Source organism: Hibiscus syriacus, unplaced genomic scaffold (genome assembly GCF_006381635.1).
Source record: "Hibiscus syriacus cultivar Baekdansim isolate YM2019G1 unplaced genomic scaffold, ASM638163v2 tig00112471_pilon, whole genome shotgun sequence".
NCBI classification, from domain to species: Eukaryota; Viridiplantae; Streptophyta; class Magnoliopsida; order Malvales; family Malvaceae; genus Hibiscus; species Hibiscus syriacus.
The window spans coordinates 322,648-344,370 of record NW_024063340.1 but is presented as its reverse complement, the minus strand read 5'-3'; the positions used below and the strand labels follow the sequence as shown (position 1 = coordinate 344,370).

The window sequence follows — 21,723 nt, the reverse complement described above, 5'->3', positions numbered from 1 at the left end:
CAAGATTCCTTTTCATGTTTGACTGACGCTTGTTTGTGAGGATATTATATAATTTGTCACTTACGTTTACATATATTCATTATTTTTTCCCCTCTAATATTTGGAAACTTACAATAAGATCACTATGTATCGGTGAATTCCTTGCTTTTGTTTGAACAAAGAAGAAAGAATCTCGGCATTAAAATTAGATCGATCATCCTTAAGAATTGGGTTTTACTATAATAAAAAGCATTTTAATATCATGTTTCATCGAACTCCAGTATTATTACTTATCGAATGTTGGGAAGCTTAGATTCTTCATCGTGAATTATAACATCCATGTTCATGTCAACTTCAATGGAATAAAGAGGGGGGATGAGAATCCAATTAAAGTGTTAAATCTCTGCCAGTACTATATTTATAAAACCCAACTGTACTTGAATACAACTAAAGGTTTGCTCTCTTTATTTCGTGCATATGTCCTATTTATCACACCATATGAAAATCTAAATAGCTGAATAAAATAAATTTAGGCCTCACCGGATTGATTCTCGATAACTAACTCGTGTCCTTCAAACTTGAACCTCACCAATCGGTAATGGCAATGGCAATGGATAGTAGGTAGAAGCCAATGCCATCACCAGCTCTCTACTCTGCCCAAATTGCCAATTTCAGCTTCCTGAAGAAAACAAGTATGTGACCATGTATCCAGGTTCACAAGTTGTGACAATCTAAAGTCTTGATCATCCTTCTTTTCCAGATTGCGGTTTCAGGATCGAATCTCAACTCCCATGTAGGCCAGTAGTGCAAATCCTGCTTCAACGTTAAAACTCGAGGCTTCCCATTCAGATGGACCGTCCTTACACGAACAAACTCCCCATGTTCTAATTCCTGTTCACATAGTTAGAGCATTTATTTATCATTCAACTAACGATGCTAGACGGCTTGGGAATAAATATTAAAAAAAGAGAAAAAAGTCTACTAATTGAATCGTGTCTGGCAAAGGAAATGAGAACTAGCGTTACCTTTGTTACATTAACAAAAGCATCTAAATCAGGAGTTGGTTTTCCGTTACTTCAACAATCCATTGTAGGCATATAACCCATACCGATGAACAGGACTACCGTGACACCACCTGAGAAAAGAACAGATTGTTACAAGAAATACACAAGAACTTTTAAACAATGTAACTTCAGCTAAAAAAGGTATGGTCATCCTTAAAAAAAAACTAAAAGATATACTTACAGTAAAAGGTCATTTATTAACAATAGAAATGTGTTTTCATGAGTGGGTTTTAAACTGCCTATGCGGTAAAGAAATATTTATATAAAACAACAGAATTTACTGGATTTGTGATGTAATACTCAACAGATTAGCTGAAATAACCTGAACTAGAGTATCATAAAATCCCCTTACTAGAATATAGGTCCCTAATTCAAAAGAGAAACATGTGAAAACAGGCTCAGCTTAATTGAAATTATAATTTGAAATATTATAGAATGACCTTTAAGATTGGTTCATGCTGGTGCCTATGGTTCTCTTACAGAAGGAGACCATTAACGAAGTAAAATTTTACCTATTAACTCGTTATCTTAGAACTTTAGAAAGTGAGATAAATATGTACTAATTATTTGTCAAATGCCAGCTACAATCAGCAAAAGGCTCCTGAGAACCAGACTGCCGTGTTGCAGTTGGTGATATCCCCCTGGAGCCTGCCAAGGAATTAGAAGCGAAAGTGAAGGCTCTTAAGCATTAGTGGCAGAGTTGAATAAGCGGGTTAACGATTTAAAAATGAGGAAATGCAGTTCCACGAGGCAGTCTTCTCAAGAAATCTGGATCCGCTGGTGCAGCCTCTTCATCTTACTCCGGTAAGGGACAATCGTAAATTGAGAATGAAAGGAGAGGACAAGGTTACGGAAACCGCAAAGAGAGTTTTTACCAGACGCTTGTTGGCGGATTGAGACAGTTGGTAACTTCTCTATTCCACCGAATGCTGCTAAGAACGATGTTTTGGCAGCCTTGGCACGTGAGGCGGGTTGGATAGTTGAGTCGACGGCACCACTTACAGACACTCTCCTTCAACCCAAATCAACAAAATTCGGGATCATTTTCGGCGAGGTCGGTGAAAATCCACTATCATCCAGTCCTTTGAAGAAATGCTCACAAGAAGGGAAACATAGGACGGAAAGCTGTCTTTTGTTCATGCAACACCACGCTTCCAGTCGCTAATGTTGATCATGGTGGAGCCAAGGGATCTATTCGAAAGGGTATTCCGATGCAAAATTTTCCGAAGTGGTGGGAAGAGAAGAAATGGGTTTTATAATCGGTCGAAAGAAGGCCAACCAGATTTTCGCAATGGGTCCATAAAGGATTGTTACACGATTTTTATCGAAAAACCTTCCAGAGAAGATCCATTGGAAGAAACTTGGATCCATATTTGGCTCACATGGTCAAGTTATTGATGCCTTCATTCCCAAAAAAAGAAACTCGAATGGGGTTCGTTTTGGGTTATTCGCTTTGCTACAATTGAAGAAGCAAGGACATCGATTTCTAAGATGAATGGTTATCATATTTACGGCAACAAAATTAGAGTCTCTTTGGCTAAACATAAACCCCGACAGTCTTATGGCGAAAGTCCTCGAAAGTTGTTCATAGTAAGTCGGGGCTGGAAGTTTTTCCGACAATTAAACACTGTGAAGTTGAGGGTGTGGACGCAGATAAACTTCATGTGTTGTCTAACTGTCTTGTGGGGTGGTGCAAGAACTTTATCAAGATTGGTAATCTTGCTAACCAAATACAAGCCAAAGGACTAGCGGGTTTCACGCTTATGAGAGCTGCTGGAAATGTAGTTCTAATGGTTTTTGAAGATTCTAATTCGTTGAGATGCGTGAAGGATGAAAGTTAGAAACTCTTGCAGAATGGTTTTCCAGAGTGAAACTTGGTCTGAGAGCCTTGTGGTGGAGAGCCGGCGCGTTTGGCTAGTTTGCGAAGGTATTCCTTTTCACGCTTGGAATTGGGTACTTTCAAAAACATAGCTACTAAGTGGGGCAAGTTAATAGCATCGATAACAGTTGTGAGTTCCCTTCGTCTTTTGATCGGGCTAAAATCCAATACTCACAAACGCTCAAGTGAGAATTAATGAGTTGTTGGAGTTGAAGGTCGGGGATCATTATTCAAAATCTTGGTGCATGAAGTGATCCTTCCTTCAAACCTAATTCTTGGGTTCCTGAAGATTGCGATATTTCTTTAGATCTTGATCCTCCAATTGGGTTGTGATTGTTCGGTGCTGTATTCAGAGGCGTTTTAAGTTTGGTTGTAATTTTTTTGTTGTTGTTATGTTATTACATCTTGAGGTGATTTAGGGGCTTTTGGTTGACGATGTAAGATTTCTAGGTGATATGGGTTGTATTGGTGTTATTCCCGTATGGGTTTGGTGTTACCTCATGTACTTAGTATTATATTTAATAAAATGAGGCACTCTTTTCTCCCTTCCTTGTTCTTCAACATACTTCTAAGTATGTGGAAGATGTGGAAGAATACGAAGGGAGTTTTTAATGAGACCTCCAACTTCTATCAAAAAAAAAAAGGCTCCTGAGAATAATCAAAAAGAGATCAGCAAAAGGCTCCTGAGAATAATCAAAAAGAGATCCAACAAATTCCAAAAGGTATTTGGTTGTCGCTCCCTCGAAATTAGCAATTAAAGATGGCAATTATTAATACACGCCAGATTTTAAAGCCACGAATCCATGAAAACAAGGGTTTATAAAAAGCTTCAAATCATACAAGTTCGATAATTAGGTTTAAATTCAGATGCTAATCACAGCCTTGAGCAAAAAACTAGCAAGCATTTTCTACCTTCAGGTATGTTCATAAATTGGTTAAGGAATTCAATTATGTTATGATTGGTAGGAATGCTATTTTTTTCCTTGTTTTTTGTGTACACGGGTTAGCCATAAACTAACAACAATTAGGGATGGTGAAAAAGCCCGAACCCGACGGGTCCCGACCCTACATGGGCTTTTTTTTAAGAGAAAAAGCGTCAGTGACCGAAAATGTCTTATAATATACGATTTTAATCAACTTTTTTTGATTTGCCAAAATGACCAACAAAATCGCAACGCGATATCAAACCGCAACGCGATTTAGAAAAAGCGCAACGTTGAAAAGAAGATCGCAACGCGATCTTCCAAGAATCGCAACGCGATTAAAATCGCAACGATTCCAAGAATCGCAACGCGATTAAGAAAATCGCAACGCGATTCCAAGAATCGCAACGCGATTCCAAGAATCGCAACGCGATTCAGAAAATGAGTAAATTCTTTCAAAAGCTGTTGCATTTGTTTCTTTCTTAAGAATTTTCTCTAAAAAGATAGTATCCGCGCGGACGTGTCGAAACACGTATTACCACGACCACGACCACGACCACGACCCGACCCGACCCGACCCGAGACGAGACGGCGGCGCGCGAGAGTCCCCCTTGTTCTCTTTCACTCAACAAGGAAATGGGAAATCCAAGCCTTAAATACACTTCCCAATAGTGTTTCCAATACTATGTGGGATTGAGCATTACTCAACACTTCAAAGAAATATAGCAATTTTTGTAGCATGTTTCCCGCTTAATCCATATTTAAAAATATTAAAACATTTTATCATATTAAAACTATATGTATAAGTTTGAATTGAAATGTAGATATCTACAACTCTTTTAATTCTCTTGATAAAATGTTTTAATATATGGATTAAGTGGGAAAATACTACAAAAATTGCTATATTTTCTTTGAAGTGTTGAGTAATGCTCAATCCCACATAGTATTGGAAACTATTGGAAGTGTATTTAAGGCTTGGATTTCCATTTCCTTGTTGAGTGAAAGAGAACAAGGGGACTCTCGCGCGCCGCCGCGCCGTCTCGTCTCGGTTCGGGTCGTGGTCGTGGTCGTGGTCGTGGTCGTGGTCGTGGTCGTAATACGTGTCTTCGACACGTCCGCGCGGATACTATCTTTTTAGAGAAAATTCTTAAGAAAGAAACAAATGCAACGCTTTTGAAAGAATTTACTCATTTTCTTAATCGCATTGCGATTTTTCTTAATCGCGTTGCGATTCTTGGAATCGCGTTGCGATTTTCTGAATCGCGTTGCGATTCTTGGAATATCGCGTTGCGATTTTCTTTTGATCGTTGCGATTTCTTTTCAACGTTGCGATTTCTAATCGCGTTGCGATTTGTTGGTCATTTCGCAAATCACAAAAAGTTGATTAAAATCGTATATTATAAGTCATTTTCGGTCACTGACGCTTTTCTCTTTTTTTAAATTTTGGGGTTCGAGGCAGGGCCGGGTTTAAGGGAAAAAACCGACCCGACCCGGTTAAATTATTAATTTCTTTTATATTTATATAATATATTTAAGATTTTAAGGATTTTTACTTTAGGTTAAAATATATTCTTTAATTATTAAAAATATAAAAAGTATTATAATATATTATTTTAATAATTTAAAATAATAAATAATTATAAATATTATTATAAAATAAATTTTTAAAAAATTAATATATTCGGGTGGGGTCGGGGTCTGTTTTTTAATCTAAAAATCGGGGCGGGTTTGAATAATACAATTTTGGGTCAGGGTCAGGGCGGCCAAAAACCCGCCCCGCCCCCATCCCTAACAATAATTTGTAATTTTAACCACTCACATGACTAAGTTTGAACAAAAAGAAAGAATATACATTGCTTATTTTGAATAGGTATTACTTTTTAGTTGAGTTTTTACATCTTTTCAATCTCAAGTTTATTTGTATTAATTCTTCTTTATGTTATGATAAACTATTTAAAACTCATGTACTAATTAAAATTTTCCTTGTATCAATATTTATGTAACCAAACGTAGCATTAGTTCAGTAGCAGGTTATAATGTATTATCAAGGCTAGAAAGGTTTCAAGGCTTTGCTACCACCTGTTAAGTTCTCATCATTACTTCCAACTAAAAGAATATGAAAACTTTTCTACTACGAGGAAAGAGACCCTTACCGTGCCACATAAACACCATGCCCTTCGTCAGGAAGATATCCAAGAGCACGCACAGCTGGATGAGGATCCTGAACAATACAACCACACCAATTAATAACTCGTGTTGTTCCATTCCCATCCCTAACATCTGTACCCACAAGAAGATCAATTTCGCGTCCCTGGAAAACAAGACAATTAGAAAGGAAATCAGGCAAATATTTCTACATTTACATATTGTATTAATATAACTTTTAAGTACAAAATACAATACATTACATAGTACTGGAGTTTATGAAAATTCTTTTACTCAAACTAATAATGTAATAATTACAATGAGGAATCGATAACCTTTCTGCCATTATCTATTGCTTACCTGCCGAAAAATGGTCATGTTAAGGTTTCCATCATTGTCCCCATCGTCCAATGCTTGACAAGCATCTTCTATGTCACGAAAGCAAGTAACAGGCTCTTTATTTACTGCTAAAACCATATCACCTTGTTCTATTAAATTTTCAGCTTTCGATCCCGCCGAACAACCTTTAACACGTAAAACTTGGCGTCGAACTGGATCTTTCTTAGCAAGAGCCTAAGAAGCATACGGAACTGAAACAAGTACACAAAGAAAACTGCAAAGAGGTTATTCTCCCTAGCATGTCCTAAGTAATGGCAAAATCTTGTTTTGAAAACAAAATTTGCTATAAAAATTTGATAGAAAAAAGAAATAAAAAGAATACTTGTATCCATTCATCGCTCAATCCAAAGCTTCTGGCCTTCGAAAGCAGAGTAGGATAAAATTCAACCTCTAGAATCCTCACAAGTGGCATCGGCCTTTTGACACCATTTATGAGAAGAGGTGGTCCATTTGTACCAGCTATGATCTTGTCAAGAACTTGACTTACTGCAAAAACTGGGATGCCCCTCACAAATTGATGATCTTCTGATGTATTACATCCAAATTTCAGCTGAAATCATTGATAGCAAGCATCAGAATACTTGGGCATGATACAGATGATTCAAAATATAGGAAAAGTTCACTTTTTATATTTTTCGGTCAGAGTTGAAACCTGCGTTGAAAAAGCTTCCCCAGATTGCTTTAACTCTTCCATGCTCATCTGTTAGCACACCTGAAAATGAACTGCCAAAATCTGCGCGAGACAGATGAATATGTATATTGAAACCTAGCAAGTGGTTAAATTAGAATACTCCGCAAGTAATGACAAGCAAACATACCAGTATCAAGCTCATTACTTCCATATTGTTGCTCTGTACCGTGGACAGTCAGCAGAGCCAATGTTTAGAGCAGCACATGGATTGGTCACAACTGATTTCCTAGATGTCGCTTGTAAGCTTCTACTTAAACCCACAAGATAGACGGAATCACCTCGACATAATGCAGGCTCTGTCTCAAATAGAACACAATGTTTGTTTCACCAACAAAATTAAAAGAAAACACAAAAAAGGAAAACAATATCAACTGTCCACCCCCAGCTCCTTTTCCATGGCAGAAATAAGGAAAAAAACTTGCTTTTTATGTATTACCACAATCTGTTTCCAACAATGTAAAAAAACGGATTGGTGATTGAACCGGTCTAACATCCGGTTCCTGGTTCAACCAGTTAAACAGACAGTTCAATTAAAATGTATCTTTAGTCATATATACTTTGGGCCTTTACTTTAATTTTAAACACTATATTAGCCGTTCAGACCCACAATAAAATCCAACAATGAAATAAACCCACCTTAAGGGCATTTTTTTTCTTTGTAACTTGCCTATCCAATCTTCATCCTTTCCGCTTTCACATAATCACAGTTTCACTCTTTCACTATCTCACTCTTCACGAACAAAAAATGTCTCACTTATCTTCTCTTCAGACTTCACTTTCACTTGTAAAAGCCCAAAGGATGAGGATTTAGATTTATAACTCACACACATCCCATCCATCATTGTGCCACAGCCACAGCCACCATCCAAAGGGTCTTTTTTAATGAGATGTTTTAGCTGGATTTCTAGGATTTTTTATGATTTCTTAGAATTTACAGTTTAACTGGTTTTTTCACAGGTTTTCTAGTTCTGGTTTCTTTACTGGTTTGAAATGATTCCATCTAATTCTAGTTGGATGAACAGCTGCTAAATACTCATTAAACTGGCCAGTCTGGTCTGTTTAACCATTGGTTTCTAAGAACATAAAACTATGATCTTTTTATCCTTTTCTCATCAATTGCCAAACCAATTTTTTAAGGACAAAATGAAGCATACAGTATATTCACACAAAAAAAAGGGAAACCTAGAAGCATAGGACAAATATATAGAATAATTGCAAATGTCGAACCTACCAGGAAGCAGTTCTGCTGCACGGACAACAGAAGCACCAGCCAGCCCTAGAGCCGAGGGATCATATGCAACTAGAGCATAGTTGTGAACAGGGTGAAGAAATACAACCTACAGTAAAAAAATTAACTCAATAGAATATGCTAGTTTTCTAATATGTTTAATTTAAATAGCACACCTCTCCAGGAATTTCAATTGGATAAGCAGCAAATGACAGCATCACATCTGACGAAGAAATTGCAACTGTATTCTTGTCAACAGCAACCAAGCCCATACTTCGAGAATGATGTATAATGACACCAGTCCCAAAAAAATGCTGTGAATGGACACCATCAAGCATGCATGATGGTGGCACGTGAACCTGAAACCAATAAGTCAACTTAGGTAGTTCTAATAAAAAAGGGAAGGAGCAACAATTAACATCATATCAATCTCAACAACAATCATAAAAGCAGCAAGAATTCATACAATATAATGATCAAAGAAGAATGATTAATGACTTAAAAGACAATGCCAACATTGTCATTTACCATGATAATTATGTTGTGACCAAAAAAATCATTAACAAAAGGAGAAGGTCAAACTGTGTAGTTCACAAAAAACGAACTATGTCAATCGACAGATATGTACCTCAAACATTACAAGAGTAGGCTCTATTACTCGTTCAGCAATTGAAGCATTAGCTGCTGCAGCAGTTGGACATGTATAATCACTTAACACAGGATTTTCCATGGCAATATTGTTCGCCAACTTAACTTCACCAGTTTCACTTAACAAACCATCAGCTACAACTCCATCAGAAGGCATACCTCTTACTCGTCTTTTCTTTGAACAAATACCCGCTTCATTCTCAGAATGCAATTCTGCAGAAGCATGCTCATAACAGGTTTCCATACTAGAAACACCATCAGTCAACTCTTGGTTAATTTGAAGTATGTGTTCCATATGAGTAGCCTCGCCATTAACACTAGATGATGGCATCATGGACTCTGGTTGAAAGGCGGGCTTTGCAGTCCATAGTCCAGAGCTGTCATCACGAGTGTATATCTGTGGAGGTGCATACCATTCATGGCGATCAACCGTGACCAAGACAGACTGTATCCATCAACAAAATAACAAAGTTCAACAAATAACACAGATATTCTTGATAATGATAAATCAAAAAAGTTAAACAAATAAGAGAGACTGCATATTTGGTTCAATTTACCTAAAATATAACCATTCAAACCAACCAGCAACACTTGTAAAATGTCACATTATTCGAATCAGAAAAATTAAAACTGAATTGAGGTTTGACCAGATCCCATGACCCTGATCAAGACACTACCATGATCCATCTACAATTCTAGACAGAATTTGGATGTTCACATTGGGTTTCTTTTAATGCCTTACTCTTTTATCTTATGCATAATATTTACAATTGACAGAGATGGTTATGTGCTATCAAGAATAGAAAAAAGGGACGTTGCACATTTATAACTACTTTCAGATTAAGAATGAATACAGCTAGAATTTGGTGATGGCTTTTAGTAAATCTATAGAACATTAAGACAAGGAATGGAGACCAGTTAAGAATATATAAATTATTTTATCAAAATATATATATATATATATATAATTAAGTTTACTGGTTAAAAGATAGACAATTCTTTTTTCACAAACCATTTATGAATCTGTTTATAGTTAGCCCCCTGCATCGCCAGAGAGGATATAAGATCACTCAAGATCCTAAAGTCATGCTTCAAACCAGTAGTTATGTTGTGCGGCAGAGAAACTTAAGGCTAGTTTGCGGCGGTTTTAACCTAAAATGTTACCATGTCTAACTCTAAAATGTTGCACAATTTGTAATAATTTGGTTACAACTTACAACCAATAATGTTACATTGCAGCGAGTTTTAACCTAAAATGTTACCTTGTCTACTCTTATTTATGCTGACGTGCGGGCCTGATCAAACTCTTTGTAAACATGATTGATAGAAGGCAACTTTTTAGGTTGCAACTTGAAAAGTTATACAATTTAAATGATTTATTAGGGAGAACGTAATATTTTCGGTTTCAACCTAAAATGTTACCCACTTTACTCTAAAGAGTTGCGCACTTGGTAAGTTTTTCAATTACAACCGGTTGCAGCCTTTTTTTAGCCTTATATTAGCCATTTGTATTTTAGACTCTCACTGCTTCTAACATTTTAAGCACTAGTCTAATCTTTTCTCCAAGCTCCTTCAAAAGGATGTCTACTATTTTAAAATCCTCAAGCAAATTACTGAAACAGTCATGTGATGGTTTCATTTTCTTTTGTAAATCAGATTTGATCTAAATTCACCACCATCCAACCACTACCTTAATACTCAAGTCAATGCCTATGAAGTCAAATTTATGTAGACTTGTTGCCTTCTATCAATCATGTTTACAAAGTGTTTGATCAGGCCTGCACGTCAGCATAAATAAGCCAAACTCACCTCTGTTAAGATTTGTTTCGTTTATTTATAAGCTTTAAATTTTCATTCAAATTTATTTGACACAAAATGAGTTTACTTACTCTGATTCATTTTTTACCCCTAATCTCTCTCAACAATTGCAGTAAAATGAACATTGGTTTTGTTGATAATAGCAAGCGAAAAGTCAGTTCAAGGTTCTCTCCCCACTGGGCCCCTTGGTCTGCTTTTGTTGATAATCTGAGTAAAAGAGTCTCTAGGAGAGCTTTGTGGGATCGTTTCAAGCTCCATGGCAAGGTTGTTAAGGTGTTTATTCACATTGTTAACAAGAGACCGAAGTATAGAGATTCTACTTTTGCCTTTGTTCACTTTGAGAGTCATGAGGATCTTTTGCAAGCAGTAGCAAAGGTTGACAATGCGATGATTGATGGGAAGAGAGTTTCAGTCAGGGAGGCGAAGTATCAGAAGTCGGCAAGAGGGAAGTCGGCAAGAGGGAAGAATTTGATTGGTTCAGATGTTGAAGGGGTTAAGAAGAGGGTTGAGACTCAAACAAAGAGCCTTGAAGGTAAAGGTATGGTGTTTAATAAGTTTCATGATGGGAGCTCTTATCGTGATAAGCTGGTGGGAAATACGAGGTTGCCAGTAGGGGCATGTAATAGGTTGACAAGTGGCGGAGTTGTTTTGAAGAATCCCTACTATGTCTTCATCCCTGTGGAGGAGCGATGTTGATTAAAGAGGTCGCTGACTGACATTCATAAACAATCATATGATGTGGAACCAATCCAGAAAGCTCTACAGTGATGGAATAAATGCAAAAGTGGCGTGTTGGGGGTATGCCAGGAACTCATGTTTAGTCACTTTTCTGTCTGAAGAAGAGAAAATGAAAGCTGGAGTTAAATTCTGGTTCGATTGGTTAAGGCCAGGTTCCTCGGATGGGCGTGTTCCTTTAGCGTTTTGCGAAGTGTCGTTTGGTGTGCCCCTGAATTGTTGGAATGAAGTCTTTTTTCTCAGGTCTGGCTTCAAGGTTGGGGGAGTTAGTGGAGATCAAGAAGGAAACACTGCTGAAGTTGGATTGCTGAGTAGCTCAGATGGTTGTTAGGGCGGATAGTCCTTTTGATTTCCCGGAATCGATCTCCATCAACACTAACAGTAGGTTGTATGTGATAAAGATTAAAGTAGAGATATCGAATGATGGTTCTCCTGAGATATTGAATGGAAAGAGTGATGGAGAGTCTTCTGATGATTGGGAGGAAGGATCATCGGAGACCAGTACGATGATGGAGGGGTCTTGAGGGATCGGGAAGTCCAAGAGGCAGGAGTGTTGTCCAGAGAGAATGGAGACTTGGGCTCAAGAGATTTCGACAGGTGGCATGGAGGTTTTCGTTCTTGGAGTTAATGATGCAACTGATACAAGGCAAACTAATTCGTTGGGGTTGATAAAGGGAGGCAGGATGATAGTTTAGTTCCTATGCAACAGATTTTGTCAAGGGTAAATGACGTGAGTTATGGGTTGGCTAGGGGAATTAATAGCGGGTCAGATAGGCCCAATTTTGTTAGGGAGAATGTGGAGATTATTGGGGCTAATCCAGGAACCAGTAAAGGTGGACCTTTTCAACTAGGGTCTCATAGGAGATCCAATTCTTTGGACTCTCTAAGTAGTAACGGAAATCATATAAGGGGTTCAGGTGGTTCTCGAAACAATAATATTAGATTGGGCGAAGATTCAATTTCTCCTTCAAGGTCCTCTTCTCAGATAATGGGTCCTTCTCCAAATCGTGGTCGCACTTTAAAAAGAAGTGTTTCAATGGGTAGAACTGGGTGCAAATTCATTTTTTACGCCTAATCTCTCTCAACAATTGTAGTAAAATACTAATATAAGAGGCTTTTGGGAACCAATCCAAAAGAAGGCTCCACCAAAGGTTACCTGCATGTTCACACCATAAATTTGAACAAAAACATCCTATGCCTCATAAAAAGCCTAGTAATAGTTGGATAAATACCATGCAAAAATTATATCCTAATGAAAGGTAAGAACTCTTTACTACACTGCTTGTTACTCACACGACCTCAATTCATTATGTATTCCATTTGTTGTTAGAAATAATGATCGGATCAAAGTAAACCTTAACCATTCGGTTTTCCAAAAGAATCCAAAATTCATCAATGGCTTATATGCACAATTTTCAACCACCACAGTTTTTACATATATCAACATTAGGTGAAACCGCCTAATCAACAATAAAATACCTTTTTTCGATGACGATCCTGGTAGCTTATATTCAATGGCTTATATGCACAATTTTCAACCACCACAGTTTTTACATACATCAACATTAGGTGAAACCGCCTAATCAACAATAAAATACCTTTTTTCGATGACGATCCTGGTAGCTTATATATTCTAAAGGAACCCGAGCACCCCGAGAAAGCTTAGATAAAACAGAGATTAGATCCTCAAGTTTTGATATCTCCTCACCAGCAAATTCTTGATGATAGCATGTCGAGGAACAGAAGCTCTAAATAGCATACCTACACCATACAGAAATCTAGCTATCAAACAACCAATGAAAGCCCACAACAATACGGAAGCAACCTCATGATGGAAACAGATTGAAGTACATCTAACTGTCATACATGACTTCAATATTCTCACTTCGGCCAAAAAAGATAGCAATCAATGATTTTAGTAGATAAATGTGATGACTTGTTGAAAGTAACATTATGTATATATCATCTTTCAACCTCCAAAATCGATGATGCAATCCCAGTATGCCAGGCATAGGGAAGGAAAAAATAATTTCTTAAATGATATTATGATATAGGTAGAGTTCAAATCCTATATCATGGATTATGGCCAAAAATCAAGTTCTACTTATTTGATAAATTAGTAATGAAAAGAGTTATAAAGATAATGATTGCAATGAAATGCATCTTACGCAAGCTAGTGCATTCAACAAAAAAGTGATTTTCATTACCAAATGGTAGCCCATGAAAGTAGGCACCGAAACATATGCATGCACCAAGTATTTTTCCCCTTTCAAGATGCATTTTGAGTACTTAGGTATGACAATATCCGTAAATATAATCAAGTAGACTAACCCAGGTTCTGAGACATATACAAGACCGCATTGGAAACGGAAGTTTCTTGCCTGTTCAAAGAAACAGAAAAATAAGCCAAATTATCAGCCAACAACAGCAGTACTATCCTCAAACAGCATAAGATAAAAGCAACTAAATAATCATATTCATGGAACAACGTACGGAAAATCAGAGCAAAAAAGAGGCAAGAAATTCCAACTTCCAAGTGCTAAGCAAATTTTGCAACCTACCTGCTGGTAAGACAGAGGATGTATCACTGCACCACTTACTTCTAAGAAGTGAGCAGGAGTTATCGAGTGTAAATCCTGAACCTGAAAGGGGAGAAAAACAAAGGAGGTCATCATTAGCTTCTGCAATCATAGTCGACATAAAGCAAGTTGAAAAACTAGAAAAAGCCTCTTGCAATTTAGTCAATAGCTACCGCCAAAATGTTCTACATCACATTCAAACAAACTTATTCAAAACATAATTGGCATTAGTATCGCACAAAACAACTGAGACTGAATACCACAAACAACCATTATCGGAGATAACACTCATTTAGAGCTGTTTGTCCCTGAAATAATGTTCTTTTACTGTGGGATGTGGATGGAAATTTAGGGTTCATAATTCAAAGCACGAAAATGGAATAGCAAACAGTCTTTTACCAGCCAATGATATACTCTTAATCTTCTCCAGAAATTGGGAACAAAAACAGAAACACATTAATTTCCTCCCAAAAATATAATACAAGGACGTAGAGTTTATGGAAAGCACTGCAATCTGAGTTCAAATCCCTTTCCTAAAGAAGTAAAGACCATGTGAGAGTTATACTTTAAAGCGAATGAGAACAATGCAGAACAGAGCTGATCTTCTCTAATACCCATTCTTTTAGAGTTAGAAAATAGCAGACTGCCTCATTTGAAAAAATGTGAATCAAAAAACAAAAATAATGAACATTCAGATTCTGTAAATGATATTAAGTTCATCATTTTCTAAATATTTAATAGTGAGTCAGAAACATACACATACACTTTCTAAATTTATGAGCATTAATTTGGAAAAAAATTTGTTTTAATTGGTGATCCTAATTTTTATCATTTACCAGGACTACTTCAGGCAGAATATTTTTACAACTAAATTAGCCAATCACAAAGATAAAAGTAACTTGACTATCAAAATTTATATGCACATGCAGACTACTCCTAAAACTATTCCCAAGATTAGGCTAATTAGAAATGGTACATGGGTCACACTGCCACAATCAAAATCACAATTAACCCAAACTAAATAACATGCAATCTAATTTAAACCTCAAGGCCTCAAATAATGGTGAGCTAAATAGACATAAATGAGAGAGAGAAGTTTTACCGTTAACTGCACACTCATTGGTGTGCCACCTCTTTCCATCTGTAACTCTATCTTCTGCTCAACACTGTCATCAACTAAAGTTTCCAACTTCAAAAATTGAGTAATTACCTGCAATACATTTTCAATAACATATTAAAGCCTATAACATGTTAAGAAAATTCTATAAAAATTAAAGTTGCTACAGTAAGTTTATTTTTAAAAAATGAAAAAGTGATGTATCAAAAATCCTAATTGAACAAGTACTAGAAAAGGGTTCTGTTAGCACCCAGAAATCAAGTATCCACCTTAAAATCATTGAAAGCACCAAATCACAATACGTCACCTATTAAAACTAGGTAGGAAGTCCTCCAGAGTTCCATATAAATCATACACATAAAGACTAGGTTCTCATCTGAGAGAGGGAGGGGGCAAATCAATTATTAACATAGTTCATCACAAAGAATTAAGTATATGATCTAAAATCCATTTCATGACTATTCTTGAAGAAGTTCATACATAAATTGATGCATAATATTTATATTCCATATAGAAATTTAGCAAAGCCAGAGACAGAGCTGGTCTTCCTCTAAATGCTTAATCATATAGGGTCATGGATAAAAAGAGAGGATCCAAACCAAAATAAGAAATAGAACATCTTCTTCAATGAATGAGTGCACAACTAACCTCCCCATTCACCCGAATAAGCACATCACCTGGCTCCAAGTGATTATGAGCGGGACCACCCGGCACCTACAGGTATGTTTGGATTTAGAAGACGGTAGAACTAAAAGTAAACAGAGAAAATTTAAAGAAGATTTTGAAAAATGAAAACTGAAGTTTGCTCACCACAGAGTCAACAACAAGCATTCCTGTTTCACCTTGTGCAGAAGCAAGACGTACCATCTAAATTAAGAAACGGAAATTAAATGAGGTTACACTTTTTTCTAATATAAGCCATGGGAAAGCTAGCAGAAAGTTGACAACAAAGGACTAGCACCTGCTCTGTTTCACTTTGGAGACCAAGCCGGCGAATTTCGTCAAACCCCTTATGGACAAATGTAGTCTATGAAAAAGAAATCTTACATTAAATTTGTATTAAAGCATGTTCCCAAATATTGACAGAAATGTCAAAAGGCAAAAACACAAACAAAACTATCTAAAACTGTGGTTGTTGATCAACTATGCTGTGTGTTGCGGTGATGACTGGAATTAGCAGTGTTTTCTAGAGCTTGAATGATCACGGCTCCAAAAAGGATTTTTGCTGAGCCTCAGTTAAAGGAAGATCAGAAGCTGAGATTAGGATCTATGAACAGTTAAGCTATATATAGTTGGCTTCAGGAATTTATGGGGAACTTAGGCATCATAGAATTTGTCGATATCTTGAATCATTGCAATTGAATATTCAATCCACTTCTTTCTCACTTTTTTCTCATATCCTTTTATCCCATCTAATCTCCAGCTCTCTGTTTTCTCCATGTTTCTCTGTCTCTCCTCCATATTGTCTCTTTCACTCCAGGACCACAGAGCATTTACTGTTCCATCTATAAGTTGATATTCATGGCATTTCATGTTTGTTAATGGAAGGTAGGTGCAAGCATACCAAGTCCATTTTTAAAAAAAATGCAAAACACCAAGATCTAGAGGGCCATCATAGCATATCCACTCTAAAAGAAATAAACTAATCAACAGATGCTCTAGTTTTCATTTTCATATGACCACTTGTGAACACAGAAAAGTGAAAGCAAATTTTCAAACCGTTAAACGCAACAATGAACCTTTTTTTTTTATAAGAAGTTAGGCCTCGTTAAAAACCTCCTTCATGATTAATGGAACAGAAAATGTTCCTTAGTCAGCAGAAGGAGGAAAAGAGTGCCTTAATAACCATAAATAATCAAAAGTTACATAATGTTTAACAACAAAACTCTCCCTTACAATAATAAACCCAAAGGCTAATAGAATCTTACATTATTGAGTAAGAAAGAGGATGAAAAACAGAAGTGAAGCTCTGCAAGGATGAAATCAACAACAAACCTGAAGCGTACCACGAGGAATAGAAATTGCTTCCCACTTACTCTTATATGAATCTCCTCCTTTCTGGAGAAACTTTAACGCCCTTACTACCTGAAAAGCAAATAATTTTTCAATATCTGATTTTTCATTGAAAGTAGAGACTAAGAATAAAGGTTCTGCCTGTTCAGAGATTGATTGAAAGGGCTATTCGTGCAAATAAAACTCTAGTAGTATGAGTTGCACATAGCAATTTTCAGAAGCATGTATAATTTATCTTAAGTACATTGAAATACATCAGAAAAAGGAAAATGAGCTAGTTCTGACCCAATATTACAAGCGGAGAAACATGGCATGAACAAAGAACCTACAAAAAAAATCTTGAGCAGGTCAATATGGTTTATAAGGCTCCCCGGATACTGATCTAGTTAACAATTAACTTGCTGGAGTAACATCAAGATTGCTATTCCAGCAATCAAGAAATCTTCTTTATTTTTAAATGATTATTTTCAGAAAAAAAGGAAAGAAAACAGTCTACCTTATGCAGAGAATAAATACATATCTCTTAAGTTATAAATTTTGAATTTCAACCCACAGTGCATAACCAGACAAGGACCAACTTTTATGAGTTCCACAATTGCTGATGCAAATCTCACTATATGCAACTCAAGAATACTTGGATAGAAGGCATGCAACCAAAATTTATTAATACATAAATAATACAATTTTTATTAATGATTAGAAGGCTTTTCCAGCCGTAACAACATAAATGGTTTCAAATGTATAGATCCAGGGCTTTAGTCATTTCCTAAGGTTGCCAAGCCAAGTCTAAGAAATCATAGAAAGTATTGAGTTACTTTTTTTTTTGATAGAAAGAAAGTATTGAGTTACATGAGCCATAATGTTTAAATCTATCAATTAAGTTAAAGGAAAAAAAACTTGGATAATATAAGAAGCATGGCATAGAAGGCCAAGCAAGTAAAATACAACTCACTCGTTCTAGAGGAAGGAAAAAGGCAGATGCACTAGATGACTTGCTACCAGCATTCAAGGCCACTGCCCTCCCTTGCCAATCAATCACTGGGGATCCACTTGAACCACCTTTAGTCCCTGATGCTGCCTGAAGTTATGCAAAAGTGTAAAATGATACAATCAGCCTAGACAAGCATGAATGTTAAAAGCAAACGATCGGAGGTGCTCCAAAAATAATACAACAGCCAACAGAATTATCAAAAACAATACAATAATTAGACATCTTAACATGTCACGTTGTTTGAAAAATTGAAGAAATACTTTTCAGAATGATGCAGATCAAGCTAATTGCTGTTCATGTTAAAAGCATTTAATACCGCCTACAGTTGTTTTCTTATTCTGAGTCTCTTAGACATCATGTCCACTAGATTGCATTATATAAATTCATTTGTGGAGAGAAAAAATGTTAAATAACTTTCCAATGACTTATCACAGACTTCTAACTGAGACCTACACAATTAGATGATTCCTCGTTTCCAGCATTAATGTTTATCTTTTTCATTTGGGCCATTTGTATATTGCCTTTTCATTTTTTTTGGTACACCTTGCCCTTTTTCCTTCTTGATTCTTTATATTACACATTTTGGGCTTTTGGCATTAAAACCATTATATATCAAATATCTAAAAAATTGAAATTTTAATATAAGAAATCTTAAAATCAAATTTGCATGTCAAACATGGGTGTTAAAATATGGAAACTAGCGAGTACATAGTTTTCAAAATACATGTTACTTGAGATATGTTTTAATACATTCCAATATAAAACCATGTTTTTGCTCATATTCAAAGAACAATAGAGGAAAAAGTTAATAATTTAAACCAATGGATCCACGAAGAATATAATACATACTTGCATGTAGAAAGTGTTGAAGTCATTATAGCCATCCCTGTAACAAATAAGCATGTCAACAACCATGTCACAAATTACAACTTTAAAAGAATCAATAAAAATTCAAAAGGTTATAGAAATCTTAAGCTAGACAGAATGGGTCAAATTACTGACCAGAAGTCATGACTATAATGTAAAATACAGTGTACGTCATCAAACATTGCTTACAATATAATATTGTCAAAGAAAAATGTTATTTAAGATTATTTTAAAACCAACTAGAAAAATGTGCGGCACAAAATGACCACCTAAAATGAAAAGCATTACATGCAGTGCGCATGTAAAACCTATATGGCATGCACCACCAGGTATAAAGCATTAAAATGATGATTGCCAAAGTCAAGATAGAGGGGGTTACTATGTCTTCTACTGGTAGAAAAGCTAAAAATCATCTAAGTATGGTTCAGTACAAACTGTATTTGAGAAGTTACATAATGGATGATAAAACAAACAGCACCCGAAAGCAATATCCAATAAAGGTCGTGTTGCCACGATAAATTTTGGAACAACAGGTCTCTGAAATGCTGATGAAAATATGTATAAACATTCATCATGATTGCATGGCATAAGAAGAAAAATAACAACTGTACAAACCAGTTTAATAGGACAAAAGCATGTGGTTATCTAAGAGTTTTGATAGAGATGATAATTTGTCAAAAGAACAATGCTAGTAAATCAATTGCAAAAGTAGATGATTCACAAGAAAACCATTAATGAAGTACTACATACTTTTTATAATGAGGGGCATCTCTATCCAAACGAGCAAGAGTTCCAGCCAATATGGAAACCTACAAATTTCGATTCAAACCAGAACAATATCAGTTAGGTATGTTTTTATGTTCACAGCCATGTTTTTTTCTCAAAAGCCAACTTAAAGGACTCCTTTCACTCAAAAGCCAACATAAAAATAAACATCAGTGCACAATGTTAACAAACTAAAAGTGTGAAATTAACAAAAGTATAGCAAAGACGACCAATATGATTAAACTACCTTCTCTCCACTATCATTACCAACAACCCTGATTTCTAAGCCAACACAAGCTGCTTCTGGGGCAAGCGGAATCTCCTCATAGTCTAAAAATTGAATGGCATCGGGATCGTAACGAAAGAAGCCAAAATCATGAACCTAAAACATAAAGTTTTTCAGTTAGCAGGATGCACAAATAACAGGTGACGTTCAAAGAACATAGAAGAAAAATTGACTTCAACGCAAGGCATGTGAAGCAACAGACGATCTAAATACAACCACATCAAGTAATTCCAATCAATATAGGCTCACAAATCAAGCCTTCCATGGAAAACAACCATATTATACAGATAGGCAATACCATTACATTTCAGAAGTCACGTCAAGAAATCCTAGTGCATAAAAATGAACTGAATAATACCAACAAAATATAAATGTTATGAAGCAGAGTTCACTCACCGGATCTCTATATATTGGATGCACAGTTATTTCTTCTCGATTTACAAACATTGCTTCGGCAACAACAGGTCCTAAAAACAGACAAAACAGTCATTTTCTCAATTTACAAACATTGTTTCCAACATTATAAAGACACAGAAAACACCATTCAGTTATTGCCTTTTTTTCTATTATTTGCTTCCTTCTTCAAAAAGAAGCTCAAAAGTAAAAACTACAGTAGTAAAAATAAAATCATAATCAAGAATAAAAATGAGCATATAGCTAAAAAATGAAAGGGACTATAAACGAAGTGATCCATTGATTCGTGCAACAACAAAATCATTCATTTAATTACTTAAAAGTCAAAACAATTAAATTTTACAATATTGTTTACAATTACCAATAAGTAACGAACAAGCAAAAGAGGAAATAGCAAAATCATCCAGCCAAGCCAACAAAAGAACAATTAAATAAATAAATTAAGTGCTGACGGAAGTCGACCTGGTTTGACCACATGGCGATTAGTGAGAATGATGCCCCTTCGCTTATCAACGACAAAACCAGTAGCATAACTAGTACCGGCAGGCTCGGTATCAAAAGCACGGCAAGCAGTAGTACGGAGGACGAGGACAGCTGGAACAACTTTATTGAGAGCATTCCGCCAATCATCGGCAGTAGCGAGGTTCTCTCTGAGCGGAGGATCGATGTCCATGGAAAGCTTTTCCTTGATCGTTGATTCTAATCCCATGGCTGTCTCCGACCCTAACCTCTCCAATGGATCTCCCATCTAATGTTAGGGCTCCGAATTCAGAGAATTATTGAAAGCTAATTTTTGTTATGCCATTGTTTTTGAGGGGTTTAAATCAGAAATATTATTTTGATAAATTATAGGGTTAAGTACACAAATGGTCTCCCAACTATAGGTATTGTTTTATTAAGTCCCTAAACTACTAAAGGTTAGAAAATGGTCCTTTAACTATAGAGTGTTATTTTGTTGAGTCCCTCAACTATTAAAAGTTACAAAATTATCATCCGCCTATTCATTATGTTCCAAAATCGTCTTGTTCTATTAAAAAAAGTGGTGATATTCTCAGTTGAATGTTAACCTACTGACTGTGATATGATAAAATATGATCTCAAAATCTCAAACAACTATCATATATTAGTCATCATGTTAACGTCTAACTTAGACAAGTTTGAAATATATGAATAGTCGAATGA

General features: G+C 36.0%; 1 protein-coding gene across 1 annotated transcript; it reads right to left on the bottom strand.

Annotated features, from left to right (window-relative positions):
- Window positions 1-366: 366 nt before the first annotated feature.
- Window positions 367-21,331, bottom strand: LOC120179991 (protease Do-like 7). Its single transcript, XM_039185431.1, is given in 27 exon segments — window positions 367-870; window positions 1,005-1,053; window positions 1,055-1,114; window positions 5,999-6,156; window positions 6,351-6,563; window positions 6,712-6,943; window positions 7,047-7,122; window positions 7,208-7,224; window positions 7,226-7,376; window positions 8,312-8,417; window positions 8,485-8,667; window positions 8,937-9,401; window positions 13,108-13,226; window positions 13,229-13,269; window positions 13,838-13,890; window positions 14,071-14,151; window positions 15,191-15,298; window positions 15,854-15,919; window positions 16,016-16,072; window positions 16,167-16,232; window positions 17,201-17,290; window positions 18,171-18,296; window positions 19,059-19,095; window positions 19,827-19,885; window positions 20,089-20,223; window positions 20,524-20,594; window positions 21,004-21,331. Coding segments are annotated over 27 exon segments (3,282 nt in total). The 5' UTR covers window positions 21,290-21,331; the 3' UTR covers window positions 367-693.
- Between the last annotated feature and the right edge of the window lie 392 nt (window positions 21,332-21,723).